Here is a 22009-nt window from a genome sequence, read left to right on the forward strand (position 1 = left end):
GATGTGAGAACACAGAATGCAGTGCTAGGAAAGAGGCTTCAGAAAGAGAAAGCCAAACCTTCTGACACTCGACTGACCAGCTCCAGTACTGAGAACTTCCATGTCTGCTGTTTAGTTCATAGCATTTGGTTATGGCAGCCCAAGCTAATAAGGGAACTACAGGGTTACAGGCAGGATTTATGAGATAAGTCACAGGGTGATCATGGAGGGAGTTCTGTGTGGTGAGTTCAAGGTTCTACAGGGTAAATCACGGGAGTGTGTGGAGTCAGTGTTAAGGGTTTGTAAGGCCAGACATGGGCTATTTCTGCAATGATGGAAGCTATGAATGACCAAGGGATGGGAGAGGTCTGTGGGGTTAGTTACATGACATCGCTAGGATTAGGAATTAAATGTCTCTCAGTGTTATAATTAAAGATATTTTATTTCCCAGTTTTGAAAATTACCACCATACCGGACCCCCTCCCCCCTTACATCTTTTCCCCAATGGTTCCCGGCAGTAGCTCCACACCTTCTCTACCTTTCCTGACTGCCTCTTTTTGTGCTTACTCCTCAGCCGGAGTGTGACTAATCAGATAGTTCTGACCCTCCAACCTGTGGGAGGAGGACTTGGGTCTTCTGGGAGGTGGGCAGAGCGCCTCAGCAACGGTGTTCCGGCCCACTCTACTGCTCTTTAGTTATGCTTGCTTTTAGTTTTCATGACCTTGCTGTCCAGCATGCTCTGGGCATGAGTGAGATGCTTTATGGAATCAAGCACGAGGACTCCAGGTACCACCAGCCATATGCCATTCATGATAACAAAGTAAAACCAGAAATAAAGGGGGTGGCCTAGCTCCCCATGCTGGAAGCCATCGCGCTGCTCTGTCAGGAAGTACAGCACATCCCCGTATATCTGGCCTGTGGGAGGCAAGAGAAGGAAAAGCCCTTGTGAGGACAAGGAAGCTAAGCCAGACTCTCTTCCATGGCATCTGCCAGGACTCATAGGGCAAAACAAATTTTGAAACTGAAGCTGCAAATCTGAGATAACAAAGTACAAATTTCAGAAGTCAGAGTTTGGGTAATTTTTTTTTCTTCCTCTCAGAATTCCCTTCAACCCTCCCCCCACTCTGTGTGTGTGTGTGTGTGTGTGTGTGTGTGTGTATGTGGGAGAGAGAGAGAGAGAGAGAGAGAGAGAGAGAGAGAGAGAGAGAGAGAGTGTGTGTGTGTGTTGGTATGTAGCCTAGGTTGACCTCAAACTCACAATTCTCTTGCCTCAGTCTTCTGAATGCTAGGACTACAAGCATGTACCTCCACACCAAGCAAGAGCATAAAAAATTCAAGCCGGGCAGTGGTGATGCACACCTTTAATCCCAGCACTCGGGAGGCAGAGGCAGGTGGAGCTCTGTGAGTTCGAGGCCAGCCTGGTCTACAAGAGCTAGTTCCAGGACAGGATCCAAAGCCATAGAGAAACCCTGTCTCGAACCCCCCCCCCCAAAAAAAAGAAAGAGCATAGAGAATTCAACTCAGGAGACCTCAGAGATCTAGAACTGAAGGCAAGTTTAAAATCCTAGAATTCATGACAACTTGGCATTTCAGGACCAAAGAGTCTAAAGAGAGCTCATATATGCAAACGAAAGAAAAGCTAACACTTTAGGTCCTGATCCTGGAGGACCCAGAGATCCTGGGCAGTATTAACTTTATTAAGTAACCTTCATAGGAGACGCTGATGGAGAAAGAAGAGAAATACACATTCCTCCTGGAGAGGCAAGCTCAGAGAGAGAGAGAGAGAGAGAGAGAGAGAGAGAGAGAGAGAGAGAGAGAGATTTGGATGTTCCAGAATACCAAGGAGCTTATAATTCAGCATGTCTACCCCTTACTGGATATGTATGCAATCTCACCCACAGGGATGTGCCTGTATCTAGAGATTCCCCCAGTAACCCTTGTAGTGCCAGGTGTAAATTTTCTCCTCACCCACAGAGACCACAAGCTGTAGGACAAAGCGGAAGGGCTGCTGGCGGAGAAAGGCAATCACTACCCACAGGCTGAGTGGTCCCCAGAGAAAAGCTGTGATAGTCTCCATAGAGACGATGAAGCCATCATTACTGCAAGAGAAAAGATGAACACTGGCATCATTGTGCTCTGCCCACAGAATAGCTTGTTAGTGCCCCAACTCACCACTGCCCCAAACCAGTACAGGTTTCCACTGACAGAGGCAAAATACTTACAGGATATATCGGCTGTCTCCCTTGGAATACTCTTTCCCTGAGGCAAACAGATACATGAAGAATCAAGTCAGGAAAAGGAACTCATATTTGTGATAATCACTGTATGACAACAATCATTATAATATCCCCATGCCTCAGTTTGTTCAGCTGGATGATGGAGGGAGCAGTTTTGATTCTAAGGTCTGTGTGTGTATGTAACATGTGTAAAGACTGACACCATGGTGCTAGGATTGCATGGCACTCGAGGCACATGGTATAACAGGGGGCAGAGATGATGAGGAGTGGGAGAGCCAGGTGTGATGCTGCATGTTTGTAACCCCGGCACTTGAGAGGTAGAAGCAGAGGCAGGAGAATCAGAAGTTCAAGTTCATCTTTTAATTACATAGATATTTAGAAGCCAGCACAGACTGCATGAGATACTGTCTGGAAAAAAAACTAGAAGATGGCTGCCAGGCAGTGGTGGTGTACACCTTTAATCCCAGCACTCGGGAGGCAGAAGCAGGAGAATTTCTGTGAGTTCAAGACCAGCCTGGTCAACAGAGATAGTTCCAGGACAGTCAAAACTATGCAGTGAGATCTGTCTCAAAACAAACAACTTGTGGAGGTGGAGAGATGGCTCAGTGGAGGATAAAACACTTGCTGCTCTTGCAGAGGACCTGGGCTCAGGGTCCAGATAGCGGTTTACAACTGCCCCTAACTGGGTGGGGCATGGTATCATACCCTTTAATGCAAGCCCTCAGGGAGGCAGAAGCAGGCGACCTGTGTGAGTTCAAGGCCAGCCAGATCTACATAGCAAGTCCCAAGCCAGCCAGGTCTACATGAGACTGAAAAAAAAAAAGCCTATAATAAGCAGTGAATGTTATGTGTGCATTTTGGGCTGGAGAGATGGTTCAGCTCTTCTGGAAGACAGGGCACTCACATGGTGGCTCACAATCCTCTTTTAACTCCAAGCTGGGCAGTGGTGGTGCACACCTTTAGTCCCAGGACTTGGAAGGCAGAGGCGGGCGGATCTCTGTGAGTTCGAGGCCAGCCTAGTCTATGGAGGGAGTTCCAGGACAGGCTCCAAAGCTACAGAGAAACCCTGTCTCGAAAAACAAAACAAAAAACTCTTTAACTCCAGTCCTGGAGTTCCAATTGCATACAGGTAGGTAAAACACCTTTGCATATAAAAATTACCTTTAAAATTATTAATTAAAAAAAGATTTTAAAAAGAACAGCTATCCCTATCTTCAGTTTCAAGGGATCTGGTGCCTTTTCCCTGCCTCCACAGGCATGCACACAGCACACACACATGTTCAGGAAGAGCACTCATACGAATAAATGAAAATTGTTTTATTTTTTAACTTATTTATTTCTATCTAAGGCTGCGTGTGTGTGTGTGTGTGTGTGTGTGTGTGTGTGTGTGTGTGTGTGTGTATCACATGTATACAGGTGTTTGGAGACCAGAGAAGTGTCAGATTCCCTGGAGCTAGTTATAGTCATTTGTGAAATGCCTGTATGGGCGCTGGGAATTAAACTCAGATCCTCTGGAAGGAAGGCAGTAAATGTTCTTAACCATTGAGCCATCTCTACAACCCTATTTTATTTATTTTTAAATCTCTCTCTATGTATGTATGTGCAGTGAGCTCAGAGGCCACAAGAGAGTGTTAGTTCCCCTGGGACTGGAGTTACAGATGGTTGTGAGCCACCATATGGATGCTGAGAATTGAACCCAGGTCCTCTGCAAGAACAGCCAGTGTTCTTAACCACTGAGCCATCTCTCCAGCCCCAAATTAATAAATCTTTAAAAAAAAAAAACAAAAAAGAATCTCAGCACAGATAACAACTGCTTAGGCTTTGAAAAGAAGTAAACAGAACTAAAAAAGAAAGAAAGGAAGGAAGAAAAAAAAAAGTAAGCAAGCATGGGGGTGGTGCTTAAATATCAAAGCCAATCTCTACCCGAAAAATTCCCTCCCACAGTACAAGAACTCGGGACTCACAGAGTTGGGATAAGAAGGCTTGGTCTTCAAGAAGGATGTCATGGTAGAAAGAGAACCAGCCTTCGATCACAAGGTGAATGAATGTACAAACAGTAAACCAGCACAGGGCCAGTCGACGCCAAGTTCCAAGTGGGACAACGGAAGCTCGCTCAGACAACAGCCACGTGATCACAATTAGGACCCCAGAGACGGAGAATAGGCCAGCCAAAATATGCCAGGTCGGGAGGTCATTAGGCACAAAGTTGTCCAGCCTCAGGTGCCTGGGCCAGTATGGGTGTAAGGGGCCCATATTGGTGGTCATGCTGCTATGGGCCGCTGGCTGCTTGGAGATAAACAGGGAGAAAAAAGGAACAGAAAAACCTGGGCAAACAGAAAGTACATGGTGAGATAATTAAACCAAATCCAAATAGTTTGCAATAAGAAATGTAAATGAGCCGGGTGGTGGTGGTGGTGCAGGCCTTTCATCCTATCTGAAGGCAGAGGCAGGCGGATTTCTGTGAGTTCGAGGACAGCCTGGTCTACAGAGCTAGTTCCAGGACAGCTAGGGCTGTTAAATGGAGAAGCCCTGTCCTGTTACACGGAAAAAACAAACAAAAAAATGTAAATGAACTGGATCCATTATTTAACAGAATTACTATAAGACTGGAGGATTAAAAACAGACCAATTTTAGCGGGACCTGGTACCACAGGCATTTAAGAGTCCCAGCACTTGAAGGCAGGTGGATCTCTGTTGACTTTGAGGCCAGCCTGGTTTAGTAGTGAGTTCAAGGTCAGCCAGGGCTACACAGTGAAGCAGTCTCGGAGGGGTGGGAAGGAGAAAGAGGGGAAAAAAAAAACAAGAAAAAAACTCTAATTTTGAGCCATTTCAAAGAATATAACTAGGGCTGGAGAGATGTACTTGTTCTTGCAGAGACCTGGGTTCAATTCCCAGCACTCACACAGTGGCTCACAACCATCTGTAACTCTAGTTCCAGGGGATCCAACACCTTCTTCTGGATACATACATATATATGCAGGCAAAATAATCATACATATAAAATAAAATTAATCTTTAAAAAGACTGTAACTAAAATACGAATCTACATAAATAATAAAGGCTTGTCCCAAGTCTCTGTGAGGCCTAGCAATAAGAAATGGGCCTGGCTCGAGACAGGTAAGACTGTAGAGCTAGCTAGGAAAAAATGGGGGCATTAGGTAAAAGGTCCTCCTCGCTCTCTTGGTAATGGTGTCAGGGATTTTGACATACTTAACCAGTCCACCTGTAAGAGAACTATACCCTGTTTCTGGGGATCAGCAAAAACAAAAACTGTCAAAACTGACTAATAAACTTAAGTCCAGTGTCCTTGCCAAATGTGTGTATTTATAACAGTGTGTGGTTAACACATGCCTGAAATCCCAACATTCTGGAAGCTGAGGCTGAATGATTGCCATGAGTTCCAGGCTAGCCTGGTCTACATAAAAAGATCCAGAGTAGCCAGAGCTACATAGCAAGATCCTATATTCAAACAAACATACAAACAAACTTCGAGACTAAACAGCTTCCCCAGCCCCCTAAATTAGATATATAGCTTCTGCTGGGCACCTAGGTACATTCCTCTCTGAACACTCTTCCAAGTGCAGCTTTCTGCTGAGTAAACTCACTAACTTGCTTCATGGTGATACATCCTAGCATTTTCTTACACGGCAGGCAGGTTTCAAGACCTCCATGAGCCTAAGTAGAGGCCCCCCGAGGCTCCAAGGGATCCTCCGGCTGCACTGCTAAGCTACACTGAGTTGTATTTCCTGTTTGTTATTAGTCAGACTCAGCCCTCAAGGGGGTCACACGTACAAGTCCTGGTCCTAGTCCTCTTGGTCACCTCTGGTGGAGGTGACAAGAACCAAAGGCCTTGATCTCAGCCCTCAGCGGTCACAATCTAGTGCAGGACACACAGCGATCAGTGTTGACCACGGCCCGCATTGGTCACACTCTGGTGGGAGAGTCACTGTCAGCAAGCCAGGTCCCAGCACTTGGGGCTCAGTTTCGTAGACAGACACAGGAACATAGATAGCCTGGGTCCGCTGCGGGAGACAAAGGCAAGGATCGTTCAGTTGGAAGCTACTCCTACCCGCACGGTCCAGGAAAAGCAGTTGGGAGGCTGCAGAGATGACCAATCAGAGCTACAGCCCTATGCACCACGCTCCAAAAGCCAGACTCCAGGAAATTAGTGTACCGTGCCGCCAACAAGTCAGAAGTAGTGGGAAAGGCAGGTCTCACGGGTGGTGCTAAACAGTAAAAAGGGGAACCGAGCCCAGAGACCACCAATCACAACCAGAACCTTCCACTGCCGCTGCCCAACGAGAGGGCGAGTCTTCCGTCGTCTGGACAACGGCTTTAGGGCCCAGGTCCCGCGCAGGCGTTGGGTAGGTCAGGGCTCCCAGGCAGGCGGCTGTCGTGGAGGGCCTGGGCACATGTCGGGGACTCGGGCAGGCTGGCAGGCAGAGAGCACTCACCTAGGCGGCGCGATCACAGGGCCTCTTCTTAGCACAGGCTTGCGACTTTCCAGGCAGACCTGAGCGCTCCCAAATAGCCCCAGTTCCGCCCTCGCTACTTCCCCGCCTAATGGAGCGAACCAATAGTGAAGTGGAGGAGGTGGCTTCTGCCAATAGGAGTCCTCCGTATGTCTCAGGCCCTGTCCTCGCCCGTGGTGCCATCTTCCCTGTTGGCTGAGACTAAGTCAGGAGTGGGGTGGAGACCAGGATCCTCCAAGGTCGGTGGGCATTTTCTGCCAATAGGAAATCTACGCCAGTCTCGGCTTCAATTTCTCCACCCCTTTATCAAACGCGGAAGGTAACGAAGCGGTAAATCTTGAACATTTGCTAATGATTAGGCGTTGCGTGGCCCTCTATCTCTTAATTTTCTAGGCAACATCAGTTCCCAGGCCCATCCTCAATCCGAATGCGAAGAAAATATGACAGGTAGATCGCATTCCACACAAACCTAGAGCCCACCTGAGCTCAGAACTCCCCAGCCCTGACAGCAGCGGCCACGCTCACCAGTCCCTACTTCAAATCGAAACTATTCAAAAGCTGAGCAATTGATTTGGAGACTCTCAGCCGTGCCAGTTCTTAAGAGCCAAACAGAACATGGCGCTAAACCAGTAGGCAATCACACCTCATCAGCATTCAATCAGAAAACACCCATTTTAGAATCAGCATAATTATAACCTGCAACACTCAGTCCTACTGACCTATAGGCATCAACCCTTCGTCTGTCCTAATTTGAGCAACCAATCAGAATAAGGGTCACTCAATTCTTTATCATTTACTATTAGTGCTCCTCTCCCCCACCCCACCCCACATCTATTCCTGGTCCACATAAGCAGGACCAGTATCAGCCAATCATGAGCAATCTTAAATTCACAGCAGATCATAATCTGCTCCCGCTTGTGAGTTTCAGTTTCCAAACCCATATCTATGGTCCTCCTTCTTTGCTCTCTCCTCTTCCCCTCTGAGCAGTGAAGAATGAGCCTGTTCCGTATTTCTACTTTTATTTGACAATAACAAACTGCATATAAAAAGGAAGAAGGCAGGCGGGGAGGCCCTAGATCTGCTCCTCTCTGCATCCCCAAGTATCCACTTCTAGGCCCCAACGAGGACCACCCCCTTCCTGCCTGGTAGTGGGGTGGGGATTGACAGGCAAGGGAAGGTTGTGTGTGTTTGCGTGTTATGTATAGGGGTGTTGGGGCTCAAGAATGGAGAGGGTCAAGGAGTAGAGAAAGGGCCTTCCCTCATCCCCCCATGGAGACTGGTACCCTAAGGAGGGGTCTTGAAGGGAATTATGAGGGTCATATGCTTCAGCCTATGAGACGGTAGAAGATCCAGCATCCAAAAGTAACCCAGTGACTGGCCCAGCTGAGCTCTGACCACTTGTGGACAGTGTATGCCATGCCGTAGCCCTGTAGGAGAGAAAAAGGTCGTGGTTCTGAAATTCAAGGACAGAGTCTCTCAGGAAAAGCCATCTTTTGCCCAGGGATATTTGGTATGTCCTCGTATATCGAAGTGACAGACAGGTCTAGGTACTTATGAAGGGTAACCAGGTAATGTTTTTCATTCCTTAAAGATCATTTCAAGGGGATGAGTGTATAGCTTGATGGTAGAGTGTGTGTTTTTATGCAGGAGACCCTGGGTTTTGATTTCCAGCAGCAACAAAAAGGTCATTTTAAAAACAAGATGAGGGGCTGGAGAGATGGCTCAGAGGTTAAGAGCATTGCCTGCTCCTCCAAAGGTCCTGAGTTCAATTCCCAGCAACCACATGGTGGCTCACAACCATCTGTAATGAGGTCTGGTGCCCTCTTCTGGCCTTCAGGCATACAGACAGAATATTGTATACATAATAAATAAATAAATATAAAAAAATAAAAACAAGATGATGTGCTGGATGCGGTGGATTGTGCTGTTATCTAAGTCTCTGCAATATGAAATCATTGGAAATCTGAGCGTCTACCAATAAGGAACAAAATAAACCATGTTGAACTCTTGCAATGGAAAAAATGAAAATGCTATGTGCTTAAAAAACTGGGGTAAGCAAGGTATGGAGACCCATGACTTTAATCCCAGCACTTGGGAGGCAGAGGCAGGCCCATCTCTGTGAGTGTGAGGCCAGCCTGATCTATGGAGCTAGTTCCAGGGCAGTCAGGACTGTTACACAGAGAAACCTTGTCTTAGGGAAAAAACCTGGAGGAAAGAAATTAAATTAATTAAATATATTGTGTGTATGTTTGACATGCTTTGAGGAAGACAGTTAATAAATGAATTAAAAAGTTTGTGCATTTTGCAGTGACTATCTCCACTGGTTACTTTGTGTTTGTTTTGGGTGCTAAGGATCACATTTCAAGGGCTCTACCACTGTGGGCTCTACACTCCCACCTCTAATGTATTTTTTGTTTGGTTGATATTTTTTTTGAGATGGGTTCTCTCTCCATAGCCCTGCCTGGCCTTGAACTCATTGTAGACCAGGCTGACCTCAGACTCACAAAAATTATCTGCCTCTGCCTCCCTGAGTGCTGGGACTAGCAGCATTCATCACCACACCCATTCCTAAAATGTTTTTAAAAATGTTAAAGAAGAAAAAAAAGAAAAAAAATGTTAAAGAAGGGCTGGAGAAATGGCTTAGTGGTTAAGAGCACTGATTATTCTTCCAGAGGTCCTTGAGTTCAATTCCCAGCAACCACATGGTGGCTCACAACCACCTGTAATAAGATCTGGTGCCAACTTCTGGCCTGCAGGGACACATGCAGGCAGAACATTTACATAACAAATAAATAAATCTCAAAAAAATGTTAAAGAAAGCCTGGCTAGTGGTGTATGCCTTGTAATCTCATGTATTTGGGAGGCTGAAGCAAGGATGATCTTTTTTACATATCTCAAAAAGAAACTCAAGTGGGCATGACAGCTGATATGTAATCTTTTTTTTTCCAGACAGAGTTTCTCTGTAGCCCTGGCAGTACTCCCAGATCTACAAGCTAGATCCCAGGCTAGCCTTGAACTCAGAGATCCAACAGCCTCTACCTCCCAAAGTGCTGCTGGGATTAAAGGCTGCAATCTTGGCACTAGGGAGGCTGAGATTTGAGAAAAAGGATTCAAACTAGCCTGGACTAATACAGAATCCAGGAATGAAACAACAACAACAAAAACCAGGACCAAACAAATCCAAATTTCTTTTGAGTCAATGTTTTCCTATGAACTCACTATAATACAGAGACCAAGCTGGCCTTGAACTTACAGAGACCCACTTGTCTCTGCCTCCCAAGGGCTGGAACTAAAGTTGTGCACTGCCATGCCAGGCTGCAAACCCAAAATTTTGTTTTGAATGAAAATTTTAAAATATTCTTAATTAGGAAAAAAACATGAAAATTTATTTTCAGGTAAGAATTTAAAAATCAGGCTGGGTGGTGGTGGCACACACCTTTAATCCCAGCACTTGGGAGGCAGAGGCAGGCAGATCTCTGAGTTCGAGGCCAACGTGGTCTACAAGAGTGAGTTCCAGGACAGACTCCAAAACTACAGGGAAACCCTGTCTCCAAAGCAAAACATAAATTTTAGGTTGTTTGTTTGTTTTTTCAAGACAGGGTTTCTCTGTGTAACAGCCCTGACTGTCCTGGAACTCACTTTTTAGATCAGGCTGGTCTCAGAACTCACTGAGATCCACTTGACTCTGCCTCCCAAGTGCTGGGATTAAACACGTGTGCTGCCACTACCCAGCCAAGGTGATTTTTCTAAAAGTAAAGTCTCAATTATGTTGCCTAGGCAACATTCCTGGGCTCACACATTCCTGCCTCAGTGTCCCAAGTCGCTGGCACCTGTAGGTATGCATCATCACTCCAAGGAACATAAAGTTTAAAGCAGAATCCAGGGCTGGGATGTAGCTTGATCGGTAGCATACAGGAAGCTCTGAAATCCATCCCCAGCACACATAACCTGGGTCTGGACAGACATGTCTATAATCTAGCACATGGAAGGTGTGTGCAGGATGACAAGAAAGAAGTTCAAGGTTGTCTCTGGTTAATAATGAGCTCGAGGCTAACCCGGGTCACATGAGTGTCTCTTTCTCTGTGTGTGTGTGTGTCTCTCTCTCTCTCTCTCTCTCTCTCTCTCTCTCTCTCTCTCTCTCACACACACACACACACACACACACACACACACACACAGATATGGGGGGTGAGGGTGCGGGAGGGCTGGAGTGTGTAACATAGTGGAATGTTTACATGTCTTGCACCAAGCCCTTGGTTTCATCTCTAGCAGCCCATAAAACTGGGCTGTGGTGGTGCCTGCCTGTCATTTCAACCCTTAGGAGGTAAATAATGAGTTTGAGGCCAGCCTGGAATACATGAAACCCTTCCCTCAAAGTTATACACAAAAGTAAAACCTGGGGCCAGGAGGCAAAGCAAATGTATGTAACACGAGGCAAACAAATGTATGTAACACGAGGGAGGGCCTGGGTTCAGTTCTTAACAGTTAAACAGATTTTGTATTCTATCTCAGAAGAATGGATTTTAGAGGGTAAATAAGTAAATACTGCAGTTTACTCAAAGGAAAGAGCCAGCAGTGTGACTAAATTTGAGGGACAATGGGAAAGATGGAGCAAGGCTTTTGTACAAGCTAAACCACGGGACCTTGGCTTGGCCTCACTGCCTTGGTCTTCAAGGTTCTCCCAAGTACCATCTCTGGCCCACCTCCCAGCCCAGGGCACCACCTCACCTGCTCCTCTGTGGTGTCGTCCACATCGACATCAAACAGGGAGCCCAGGTAGGCCAAGTGGAAGACAGCCAGGGCCCCAAAGAGCAAGTTTAAGGCTCGTACCCTCAGGCCCTGTGGGGGACAGATGGATATATTTAGCAGCTGAACCTGCCCACTGTCCCCCACCACCACCTGTGCAGGGGAGCCCAGGGGGACACAAGGTGCTGTGGGTCCCAGGAATGAGGATGCCCAGGGTACCCCAAGATAGGAAAGAGATGGTTCAAGGAGCCTCTTATGGGAGCTCAGAGGTATCCAAGGACGAGGGTGTTGGTAACCACGAGGGCGTCCAGGCAGAGGAGCAAGAATGGTGGTGAGGGCTTTGAGCCAGGGGTTATGGTGATGAGCATCGTTGCCGGGTGGGAGACAAATGTGAGCTTGTCTGCATTTCTTATGGCAAACAGAATGAAAACAACAACAAAACCAAAACAAATCCCGCCCTGACCTAGAGGGCCCGTCTTTCCCCTCTCCCCATCACTCTGCTCAGGCCACACTGGCCTCCTCACTGTTCCTCCAAGATTCCCATGTTGGGGTGGGACTTTATGCTGGGTATCCCCTTTTCCTGAGATGCTCCCCTCCCTTACCTCTTTTACTTAAAGAACTCACAAGTTGCCTCACCTATGGAGGCTTTCCTGATCTTCCCAATGAAAAGGTAAACCACCACCCCACTTCCCATCCCTTTTCCCTTATGCTTAGCGCTACTCACAACCTGACAAACTACTATCAGCCTTGACTGAGTTTACTGTCTCCCCAATTAAAATCTTTGTCCCACGGGGCCAAGACTTTGGCCTGCTTTGTTCACCACTTTGTCTCCAGCACCTAGAACCAGCAGGTGCTCAATAAATGTTCAGTGGGGGGGAACGAATGCCAGGTGTGTATACAGCAGGTGCTCAATAAATGCCTGTTAGAGAAACAGATGCGAGTGAATAGAGGCGAGGTTTTAGGAATGGCTCAGGCACCAGAAGAGGAGGCTGGGCACCCGGAGACAGATACAAGATGGAGACAGAAGTGACATTTTGGAAAGGGCAGTGTTGGGTACAAGGTTACCCATGATGAACTCTCACCAAGCGATGCCGATGTGAACAGTCCGGCAGACAACGCTTCGACAAGATGCAGGCACTGAGGATCTGAGCCAGGCGCTTTCGGAGGACTGGGCAGGGTGGGATGGCAGGTAGTGCAGTTAGTCTTTGGGATCACTGGAGCTGGCCTCCCATGAACCTCCCTCCCACTGGGACTCTACCAGGCTCTGCACTCACCATGTTCCACGTAGGTGATAAATGCCAGGGACAGCAGTACCGCAGCCAGGTGGAAACTGAAGCCCTGGAGAGTCGGGGAAGGAGACAATGAGAGCTATGAGGAGACTCTGGTTCCCCCGCCCAGCTTCCCTCCATCCAGGTCTGTCTGGCTCACATGCAGAAGGGCACTGGATGCGTAGGTGACCAGCACAGCTGAGAAGGTCCCCAGGCGGAGAGCATTCTTGAAAACATCTGCAGGCCAGAGAGATACAGGTTCAGATTGTCCGGAACCTCCACCAGCCCTTGCAGGGAGTGACAGGTAGGAAGATAACCACAATCTGTTGGGGTCCTCAGGATAAAGTCTATGATGTCCTCAACTGTTACAAGCCTGAAAACGAACTCCAAGTCTTCCTTCCATCCTGCTTCAGCCAGACTTCACAAGGCTAGCTACTCAGTGGCAACTCTCCATCCTTCTAGGTCCTCAGGGCAAAATTCAACCTTCCCAACACACCTACACTCTTAGCAAATCTCATCAGTTCTTCCTTCAGAATCCACCAGAATCCTACATTTCCCTGTGCCCTGTTGCTACCACTCTTGCTGCTCCGGGCAGCTCCAGCGGCCCCCTTGCTGCTGTCACTTGCCTTCATCTAGCCGAAGGGATCCAGTTACAAAAAGGCCAGGGGGATCCAGTTCCAACCCAAATGACTCTCCTCTGATCCTAGCCCTGCCCGGAGACACTATCTCTCAATGGTCCAGGAGTCTCTTGAGGATCTCTGAGCTCATGTCCTGCTACTACCCCACCGCGCTCACTTTGTTCTTCCAATTCTGGGGATATAACTGAATGGCTTGCATGTGCCCTACCCTGGAGTCACGTTCCCATTCCCCTACGACCTTCTTGCTGTCTCTCCGACACACCAGGCAAACTCACACCTCAGGGCCTTAGCACCTGCTGTCTCGCCACCTGTCACATTCCTCCCCCACACATCTGCATTCCTTGCTCCTTCAGTGTCCTTAGATCTTTGCTCAAGTGTCAGGAAAACTTGCCCTGGATAAAGTACTTTCCAGACTACTCCCTGTTCCTTCATGTTTCAACATCACTGTTACTACTCACGTCGGCTTTTATCACTACCTGACTTACTGCGTATTTTTTCCCTAATTAACCACCCTCCCAATTACCACTTTACCAGGTTAGCAAATGTTGTGAGGTTTTGTTGTTGTTGTTCCTAACATACCTTGTTTTTGAGACAGGACCTCCTGTAGTACCCAAGGCTGACCTAAAACAGCTGTGTAGCTAAGGATGACCTTGAACTTCCAAGCCTCCAGCCTCTACCTCCAGAGAGCTGGGATTACAAGCAGGTACCACACACCCAGTTTTTATGTGGTGCTAGGGATCAAAATCTTGGGTCTCATGACTACTAGACAAGCACTCTACAAACTGAGCTACACTAACAGCTAGCCGCTGCTGTGTCTTCAGCTCCCACCATGCAGCAGTTGCCCACTAAATGTTTGCTGTATAAATGTATGAAAGGGTCTGGGTGGCCGGGCGGTGGTGGCGCATGCCTTTAATCCCAGCACTCAGGAGGCAGAGGCAGGCGGATCTCTGTGAGTTCAAGACCAGCCTGGTCTACAAGAGCTAATTCCAGGACAGGCTCCAAAAGCACAGAGAAACCCTGTCTCGAAAAACCAAAAAAAAAAAAAAAAAAAAAAAAAGAGGAAAAAAAAGAAAAGAAAAGAAAGGGTCTGGGTTACCAACTTTTTTGGAGTGGTGACTTGGAGACTCACAGTTATTTAACCAATAAGACATGGGCAGGTTCCAGCTTGTGACAACTTCCACCATGGACCGGGGCAGCTCCACATTCAATGGTCTAGAGACTGTCAGGTCCCTTGTGGGCAAAACAGACATGCCATTACAGTGGTATCAAGCTAGCTGGTTGCTATGCTTCTGTCTTGACTGGTTCCTTCTCAAGATCACCTCCCACCACCCTACACTTCCTCCAGGCAAAACCCTGTGGGAGAAGGGGCCCCAAAATCCTCCCCACCATTCCAGGTGGTCCTTCTCCTCCGTGAAGCCAGCCCCGGCCAATGTGGCTGTAGCCTCAGACAGAAAGCCCACAAAATAGTTGCTGAAGTGGAAGGAGACAGCACTCTCGTAGGCCCGCAGCCACCTGTGAAGAAAGGGCCAGGAAGGAAGGTATTTACATCCAGGTTCAGACACGACACCCCCCCCTCCATGTCTCAATATCGCAGCCTTGTGGACTCACCTTACCATGGTGCCCCTAGGGCCCCCAGAGGTCAGGAATGCAGCAGAGAGGAGAGAAAAGAGAGTCAGAGAGACCCTGGAAATTGGCCTGAGTTCTTCATAGATAAGACAGAAACACGGTAGCAAAAGAGGCAGACTCTGATGGTCTCACACACACACACACACACACACACACACACACACACACAGAGTCAGGTGATTGATTGATTCCACATGGCTCAAATGAATGCATGAGCTGGCATATGACACAGCCCTGCACACTAAAATGGCCACATGGCCAGACAAAAATGTTCTCAGCCTCTCAGCTCTCTAACCAGATTCAGCCACCTTATAAGACAATAAAATAAAACCTTAGTGAAACACAGACAGTTAAATGCCCACTATGCACACATACACGGTCAATTTCACAGACAACGTCAAAAGCAGAATAGTGCCCTGCATTCCAAAACACAAAGGTACTTCAATTAGGCCTGGGCTTTGTGCCGGACAATTTAACTCAGGGGCACTGGTCAAGTGACTTCACTTTTTTCAGTCTCATTCTCTTTTCTTTTCCGAGACAGGGTTTCTCTGTAGCTTTGGAGCCTGTCCTGGAACTAGCTCTTGTAGACCAGGCTGGGCTTGAACTCACAGAAATCCGCCTGCCCCTTCTTCCGAGTGCTGAGATTAAAGGCGTGCAACGCCTGCCTAGCCACTTTTTGGAGTCTCGTTAGTATTAGACATAACCAAGAGCCAGTGAGTAAGGGTAGCGAGTCATACGATCAAACGGCTAGCAAACAGCCAGATACAGTCCTGGTCAAACAGGCACAGGCTCATAGCTTGTCATAATCCTTTAGGCAGATAGCACCAAGCAGTTTAAGATGGCAGACAAACTGCAGAGTCAATCACAAGCAGGCACACTGCATGCTGTACAGGCAAACCAGAATTACAGATAAGCCAGAATCACCGACCCAGGTTTACTCTAGCCAGTGACAGCCACACAAGCCCACCACTGACAATGCACAGCAAGCCAACACTCAGGGAGTCAGTGGCCACAGGCAAAAAATTCAACTCTGTTATCAGGAGTCATGGACAATTTAGAGTCACCAACTAATACACACTTGCCGCTTTCCATTACAGTCACATAGCTTGTTTCTATTGGTACAACAGAAGGACATCCAGACACAGTAGTGTTGGAGTGTCAGTCATACACGGAGTCACTGAGCCAATCTTGGTCAAACAGACATCCACAGACAGACACTTGGTCTCTGTGCAGTAATGGGGTAGATGGTCAGTCAAATTCAGATGTCTGGAACCATATGGTCCAAGGCTCTGGCCCAGCCCTGGTCATCCCACTTGCCCTCAGCACCTGCCCTCATTTACCTGGCTTTGCGTTTCTTGCTGTAGTAACAGAAGACAGACAGAAGCATTAAGAGACAGGCTCAGAATTGGGAAGACCCCAGGCTCCTACCCAACCCCCTCACTGCTACACAGGGGCCTTGAAGGCTGTGCTCACTTGCGAAGGAGTCGATCACCGTCGAGGGGGATGAAGTAGGGGAAGAGGTAAGGGCCCACACAAGTGGACAGTACAAGGCACAGCAGGGCCAGCGCCAGGCTCCGGGCCACCTTCTTCAGCCATCGGCGGCTCTGTGGGATCAAGGATCCATGAACACTGCCCCATGGCGGCTCCCACAGTCCCTGCCCACCTAGCCACCCAGGAGCTCACCAGTGGGCGGCCTTGGACAGCCTGTAGGTAGCTGTGGAAGGATATCCAGGGCCCAAAGACGATGGTGCCCACAAAGTAGAGGTAGCCCATGAACTCCACAGGTGAGGGCACTGCACCCACCTCGCCCCGGTCCAGGTCGAAGCCCAGAGACACCGCCTTCATGGCCACGATCATCTGGGCCCCTATGTGTGGGGCCCATGGTCAAGTGTATGGACAAGAAAGCATGTCACAATGAAAGATAGGGTGCACCAGGTGTGAGGTGCCAGGAAACGGAGACACGATGGTAAGCAGAAAGAGACAGACACAGATGCCAGGGGAGAGGGAGACCTGCGCTGTATGTGGTTTAGGAAGGGGGAAAGTCAGGGAGGAAAGAATCAGGGTGGGGGCTCTTAGGAGATGAGGGGGGAAGGGGAGCAGAGCTACCCACCTCGCATCTTGTGCCATGTCACGGTGTCCACCATGTGCATCTCACTGAAGGAAAAAAGGTGACGGTCTTGGCTCTATGCTTCCTAGGGCTTTGGACACTACAGGGGGGCATCAAGGTATTGAAGGGGTTCTGCCTTTCTGATGCATACTACATACTAAGGGAAAAAATCCCCAGCGCCCCCTCCAGGGGAAGCCCACGATCAACCCATCCTGTAGAGCCTCATGAAAGGAGCAAGTGTTCCTCCAGTCTCCTTCTTCATGGGCACTAGTCACTCTCTCTCTGGTGTCTCTTTGGAGAACGGTGATCCCTGACTCCTCCCTTTCTCCTTAGAAGCCCATGCCATCCTATCTAGGACCACTTCATCGAGGCCTTGGGGAGCCGCCTGCCTTCAGGGTGAGGGTGAGGATGCACACCCATACCCCATGAGTAGGTAGATGAGGATGGTGATGGAGAGGAAGACGCCTCGGTGAGAGGAGTGTCGGCAGAGGAACAGCACGAGGTAGCACAGGAGGCTCAGCAGTACGACCCAAACCATGTGCAGCTGGAAGAAGTGGTAGAGGCTGAAGAAGCCACCTGCCACGGTGCTTGCATGCTTCAGGTAAGACGGTAACCCTTAGGGGACAGGGAGAGAGAAACAGGGGGGGACAAGAAGTGGGAGGTTGGATTGGCAGGAAAGAAAGGAGGACTTGGGCAATAGGGCCCACTTTGGGCAAAGGCCTAGAATGTGATGGGGATGAAGGGGACCCAAAGCTGATACTGATGAGCTGGCAAGTGTAGCAAGGTGTGCATTTAAAAAGGAACATCTACTAGGGACATTTCAGAGATCCTGAAAGAAAAAATTATTAATTTATGTTGGACAGTATTGCATCCAGATTAAAATTTTGCAGGGGTGGGGGATGATGGTTGAAGCTATGACTGGGCGTGTGTGTACTTTTGTTCTCAGGGACCATATACTGAAGGACTTGGGGTGAAATGTCATGCACTATTACTGAAATGGCTCAGGAAGATGGGCAGGTAGGAAGATAGAGCAAGCTGTTTTTTGGGTTTTTTTTTTTTTTTTTTTTTTTTTTTTTTTTTTGGTTTTTCGAGACAGCGTTTCTCTGTAGCTTTTGGAAACTGTCCTGGAACTAGCTCTTAAAGACCAGGCTGGTCTCAAACTCACAGATATCTGCCTGCTTCTGCCTTCCGAGTGCTGGGATTAAAGGCGTGCGCCACCACCGCCCGGCTAGAGCAAGCTGTTATAGCAAAATATGAGCTATGGAAAACCTGGAGATTGATTTATATGTGTGTGGTCTCTGAAAAGTTCTTTCAACTTTTTAGTAGCTTTGATATGTACCAAAATAATAAAAGTGAAAAAAATTCACTTAAGATGAAAAGGAAAAGGAACGAGAACCTTTGGTTTTCAGAAATCTCTGTATCGTATAGGGATTCTGGGGATTCGGAACTTTCTCATTTGGCTATTGACCTGCTATAATTGTGGAAGCTATAGAATCTAAGAACTCAGAAATTTCATCATGCCCTGATTACAGAAATTCATAATGTCAACATTTTGGAAGCCCAGCCTGTGAAAATTTCAACTTAGCAAGACTCTTTAAACCGTAACTATGATACTTTGCAATATGATACTTGTAACACCAGCATTTCAGGATCTGATTGATAGATAACCTTAGAATATAGACAGCTGAGGATTCCACAATCCCAGCGTGCAAAGAATGCTGAAGGTCATGTCTTAGTTTAACAGGATGTGGCTTGGCATAGTGTGGCTTGAGGTGGCTGTACATCAAAAAGGTGTTGTGGTGGAATGGAGCTTAGCTTAATGGATGTGGTGGGATATGGTGGACCTGTAGGGGCCTGGTTTGACATGGCAGGATGTGGCAAGTTAGGATGTGGCAGGGTAAGGTCTATCTTGATATTCATGATTGTGGCAGATTAGAGAAAATCTAATGTGGTGGAACACAATGTGGCAGGCACTTACCCAGTCTCCAAAGGAGGCGGCAGGCGAAGCAGATGGTAAGGAGAAGCCAGATCTGGTCAAGGCCCTGTTGGACAGTAGGCAGGAGACAGCCCTGCAGTAGCTGCTGGAAAAATTCCTGGCGGCTGAAGGTTGCCATTGTGGATCCACACAAATGGATGGAAATATGGATCTGCCAAAGGGAGGACACAGAGACAGTAAGATGTCCACGGGGCTACCCACAATCAAGGTTTGGACTTGAGCACTCGGGACTTCTGTTTGGGGCTGCCAAATCCCCAGCGTGGTATTGGAAGGCTTGGGGGGGGGGGAGGATGTGAATCAGGTACGTCAAGCTGAGCCACCAACTGTGCTATCAGCGGGCGTTCTAGATGCACCGTGACCCGAAGGGGGATGAAGGACTCGTGTATCTTGAATGCTGTGAACAGTCCGGTCCAATGATGATAGAATGATATGCATTCTAGACCTATATAATCAAATGGGGCGGAAGAAGTGGGCTCCTTGGTTTCCAAGGTAGTCACTCAGTGTGGAGAGCAGAAAGGGGGAGCCTGTGACACTTAGGGGCCGTGTGCATCTCTCCTTGTATGGATTTATCCTCCGCGAGCTTCATCTTACCCCACTCAGCAAAAAGCGGCCAACAAAGCCCTGCCCTGGTCGAGGGACTGCAGGAAAGTGGAAGTGTTGGCAGGGGACATAGCAGGGAGGCAAGTCCTATAGGTGATGCGGACGAGGTCCCAGGACAGGAGGTACAGATCCGTGCCCAGGAGGCCAGCTTAAGGATGGGAACGTGGGAGCCGCGCGCACACTACTGGAGACCTACCTGACGGAAAGGAAGCCGTGGTCCTGGGGGCCGGGGACGTGCACTGCTGCCACCGTCGCCACCTCCTCCGGGCAGCCTCCCCCGCAGGCCGCAAGGCCGGGACCAGCAGTGGCTCCCAGGGCGGCGCGGCGGAGCGGGCCCTTTAAATCCCGGGGCGGACCAGCGGCTGAGTTTCTCCAATCGGAGAGCGGGAGCGGGGCGGGGACCGGGAGGAGTGAGCCAGAGCATCGCGAGGAGGAGCAGCAGGGTTGAGGGGCGCGGGGCGCCGGAGCACGTCTGCGCACGGAGGGTTCGCGGGTGCCCATTTCAGGCCAGTTGCTATTCCAGCCCTGAAACGTTCGAGACGTTCGAGGCACAAGAATTTCTCAACTTCCAAGAAAACGTTTCCTAATGATTATTTTGTAATCCTTAAGAACCAAAATGGAAAAGATAAGAGAAGGGTTGAGGCTAGCCCCTTCTCTGCCAAAAAGCTCGCCCCTGCGGTTCCTCTAGTTTAGATTTTAGTAGGACCCTAGTAACAGCTGGAAAAGCAGCCGAGGTTCCTCTTTTCCTATCTCTTGAAGGATCGGAAGGAAGGAATTTTCAGTCTTCCTTAGCCTCAGGGACCAGCCAGGACCTTTTGTAGGTAATGACTCTGTCACCTAGGAGCACTCACTAGGTGTCTTATCGACCCCCTAAGGGCAAGCTGTGGGCATTTGGTTTATCATTAACTGATTAGCTTAATCCGCCACCAGACTGGACCCTGCAAAGAAGGTGACTTCAACTGATAACTAAGTGTTCCTGTAAACTAGAAAGAGGCTAAGAAGGAACGCTTAAAAGATTGACCCTGACAAAGATCTGTACCACTCTCTGTACCAACACAAAGGGTTTGTGCAGCACGGTTCTCTCCCGAAAGTACGCTGCCGCTGCCGTTGTGGGCGTTCAATTCTATTCCTAGGCTAATGAAACCTCAAACTCCCCAAGAAGAGCCCATTTTTTTTTCCCTAAGGCGCACTTATAGGGCATTAAGGGACTTAGCTCCAAATGTGAATGTGAACAGAGAAGCATGCCCAGGTCAATCTTGACCTCATCCTGACCCCAGGACCTAAGGAAAACAGGTTCTAATAAGATTAATGCCTGGCTGTATGGAGTTAAGGAAGTTGTGCCCATTCACTCTGGGCGGTGTCCCTTTCTGTTAAACAAAAGGGCAGGATTAGCAGTTCTTGGCTTGGAGAAACTCTTTGCCTGTCTCTGTCCCTGCAGTCTGGGGATGCAACGCAGGGGCCGTGCTTTCTAGGTAAATGCTCAGCCGATGAACTTTTTAACATTGATTTAAATGGACTAAATTATTAGTCATGTTTACAAGCGAAAAATATTTAACACTGTGGGTATGTGTATCTGTACATACAAATGAAGGCTTACACAAGCCACATGCACAAATATTAAAGTCCTTTCCTCAAAGGTAGAATTCAGGGCTGGATTCTCAGTGGTTAGGAGCACTTGCTGCTCTTCCAGAGGACCTAGATTTGATTCCCAGCATCCACACGGGTAGCCAACAACCATCTGTAACTCCCAAGTACTCTTGTGGTGTATATTCATATATAAATCTAAAAACAATAGAATACAACTGGTGTGGTGGTGCACCTCTTTAATCTCAGTACAAGGAAGGTAGAGGCAGGTGGATCTCTGTGAGTTCGAGACCAGCCTGGTCTACATACTGAGTTCCAGGATTTTCAGGACTACATAGTGAGACCCTGTGTCAAAAAAGAAAGTACTAATATCCATATTTTGGGGCCATATAACAAACATGTACAAATCAAGAAAAGGAGCCAGGTGGTGGTGGCACACACCCTTAATCCAATCCTAGCACTTGGAAGGCAGAGACAGGCAGATAGCTGTGAGTTCGAGGCCAGCCTGGTCTATAGAGCGTTTTTCTAGGACAGCTAGGGCTGTTACACAGAGGAACCCTGTCTCGAAAAATAAAAAGAAAAGAAGAAAGAAAAGATAAAAAGGATGAAAAGGAGAAAACATACCAGACAATGGACAGAGTGCAAACAGTGAGCTGCTTCACATCTAGACTATGTGGTGCTTGCTTCCTTCGGTGCTAAGGATGGAGCACAGCAGCCTGTTTCAGGAAGTCTGTACATTTGAACTGGATTTGCTAG

General features: G+C 48.2%; 2 protein-coding genes across 6 annotated transcripts; both read right to left on the minus strand.

Moving 5' to 3' along the window:
* Positions 1–402: 402 nt before the first annotated feature.
* Ebp (EBP cholestenol delta-isomerase) lies at positions 403–6808 on the minus strand. Of its 2 annotated transcripts, none has more exons than XM_050160945.1 (5): positions 6671–6808; positions 4181–4540; positions 2202–2238; positions 1948–2078; positions 403–894 (listed from the first exon to the last, which is right to left on the minus strand). In XM_050160945.1, the coding sequence occupies exons 2-5, from the start codon at positions 4479–4481 to the stop codon at positions 671–673; spliced, it is 693 nt and encodes a 230-aa protein (XP_050016902.1). In that variant the 5' UTR covers positions 4482–4540; positions 6671–6808; the 3' UTR covers positions 403–670. The 2 variants fall into 2 exon arrangements, with proteins under 2 accessions (XP_050016902.1, XP_050016903.1); XM_050160946.1 differs by having other exon boundaries at positions 4181–4499; positions 6671–6806.
* An 882-nt stretch (positions 6809–7690) lies between these two features.
* Positions 7691–20186, minus strand: Porcn (porcupine O-acyltransferase). 4 transcript variants are annotated; one of them, XM_050160915.1, is made up of 15 exons: positions 19866–20182; positions 19052–19220; positions 17496–17688; positions 17077–17120; positions 16650–16831; positions 16440–16570; positions 16307–16324; positions 14949–14963; positions 14727–14852; positions 14470–14570; positions 12863–12939; positions 12709–12772; positions 12517–12602; positions 11417–11527; positions 7691–8115 (listed from the first exon to the last, which is right to left on the minus strand). In XM_050160915.1, the coding sequence occupies exons 1-15, from the start codon at positions 20091–20093 to the stop codon at positions 8014–8016; spliced, it is 1647 nt and encodes a 548-aa protein (XP_050016872.1). In that variant the 5' UTR covers positions 20094–20182; the 3' UTR covers positions 7691–8013. The 4 variants fall into 4 exon arrangements, 3 of the variants coding, with proteins under 3 accessions (XP_050016872.1, XP_050016870.1, XP_050016871.1); XM_050160913.1 differs by lacking the exons at positions 14949–14963; positions 16307–16324 and having other exon boundaries at positions 19866–20175; XR_007595171.1 differs by lacking the exons at positions 14949–14963; positions 16307–16324 and having other exon boundaries at positions 8079–8115; positions 11417–12353; positions 19866–20186.
* Positions 20187–22009: the final 1823 nt, after the last annotated feature.

This window comes from Alexandromys fortis, unplaced genomic scaffold, assembly GCF_014885135.2.
Source record: "Alexandromys fortis isolate MF-2015 unplaced genomic scaffold, M_Fortis_MF-2015_v1.1 scaffold_83, whole genome shotgun sequence".
Lineage (NCBI taxonomy): Eukaryota > Metazoa > Chordata > Mammalia > Rodentia > Cricetidae > Alexandromys > Alexandromys fortis.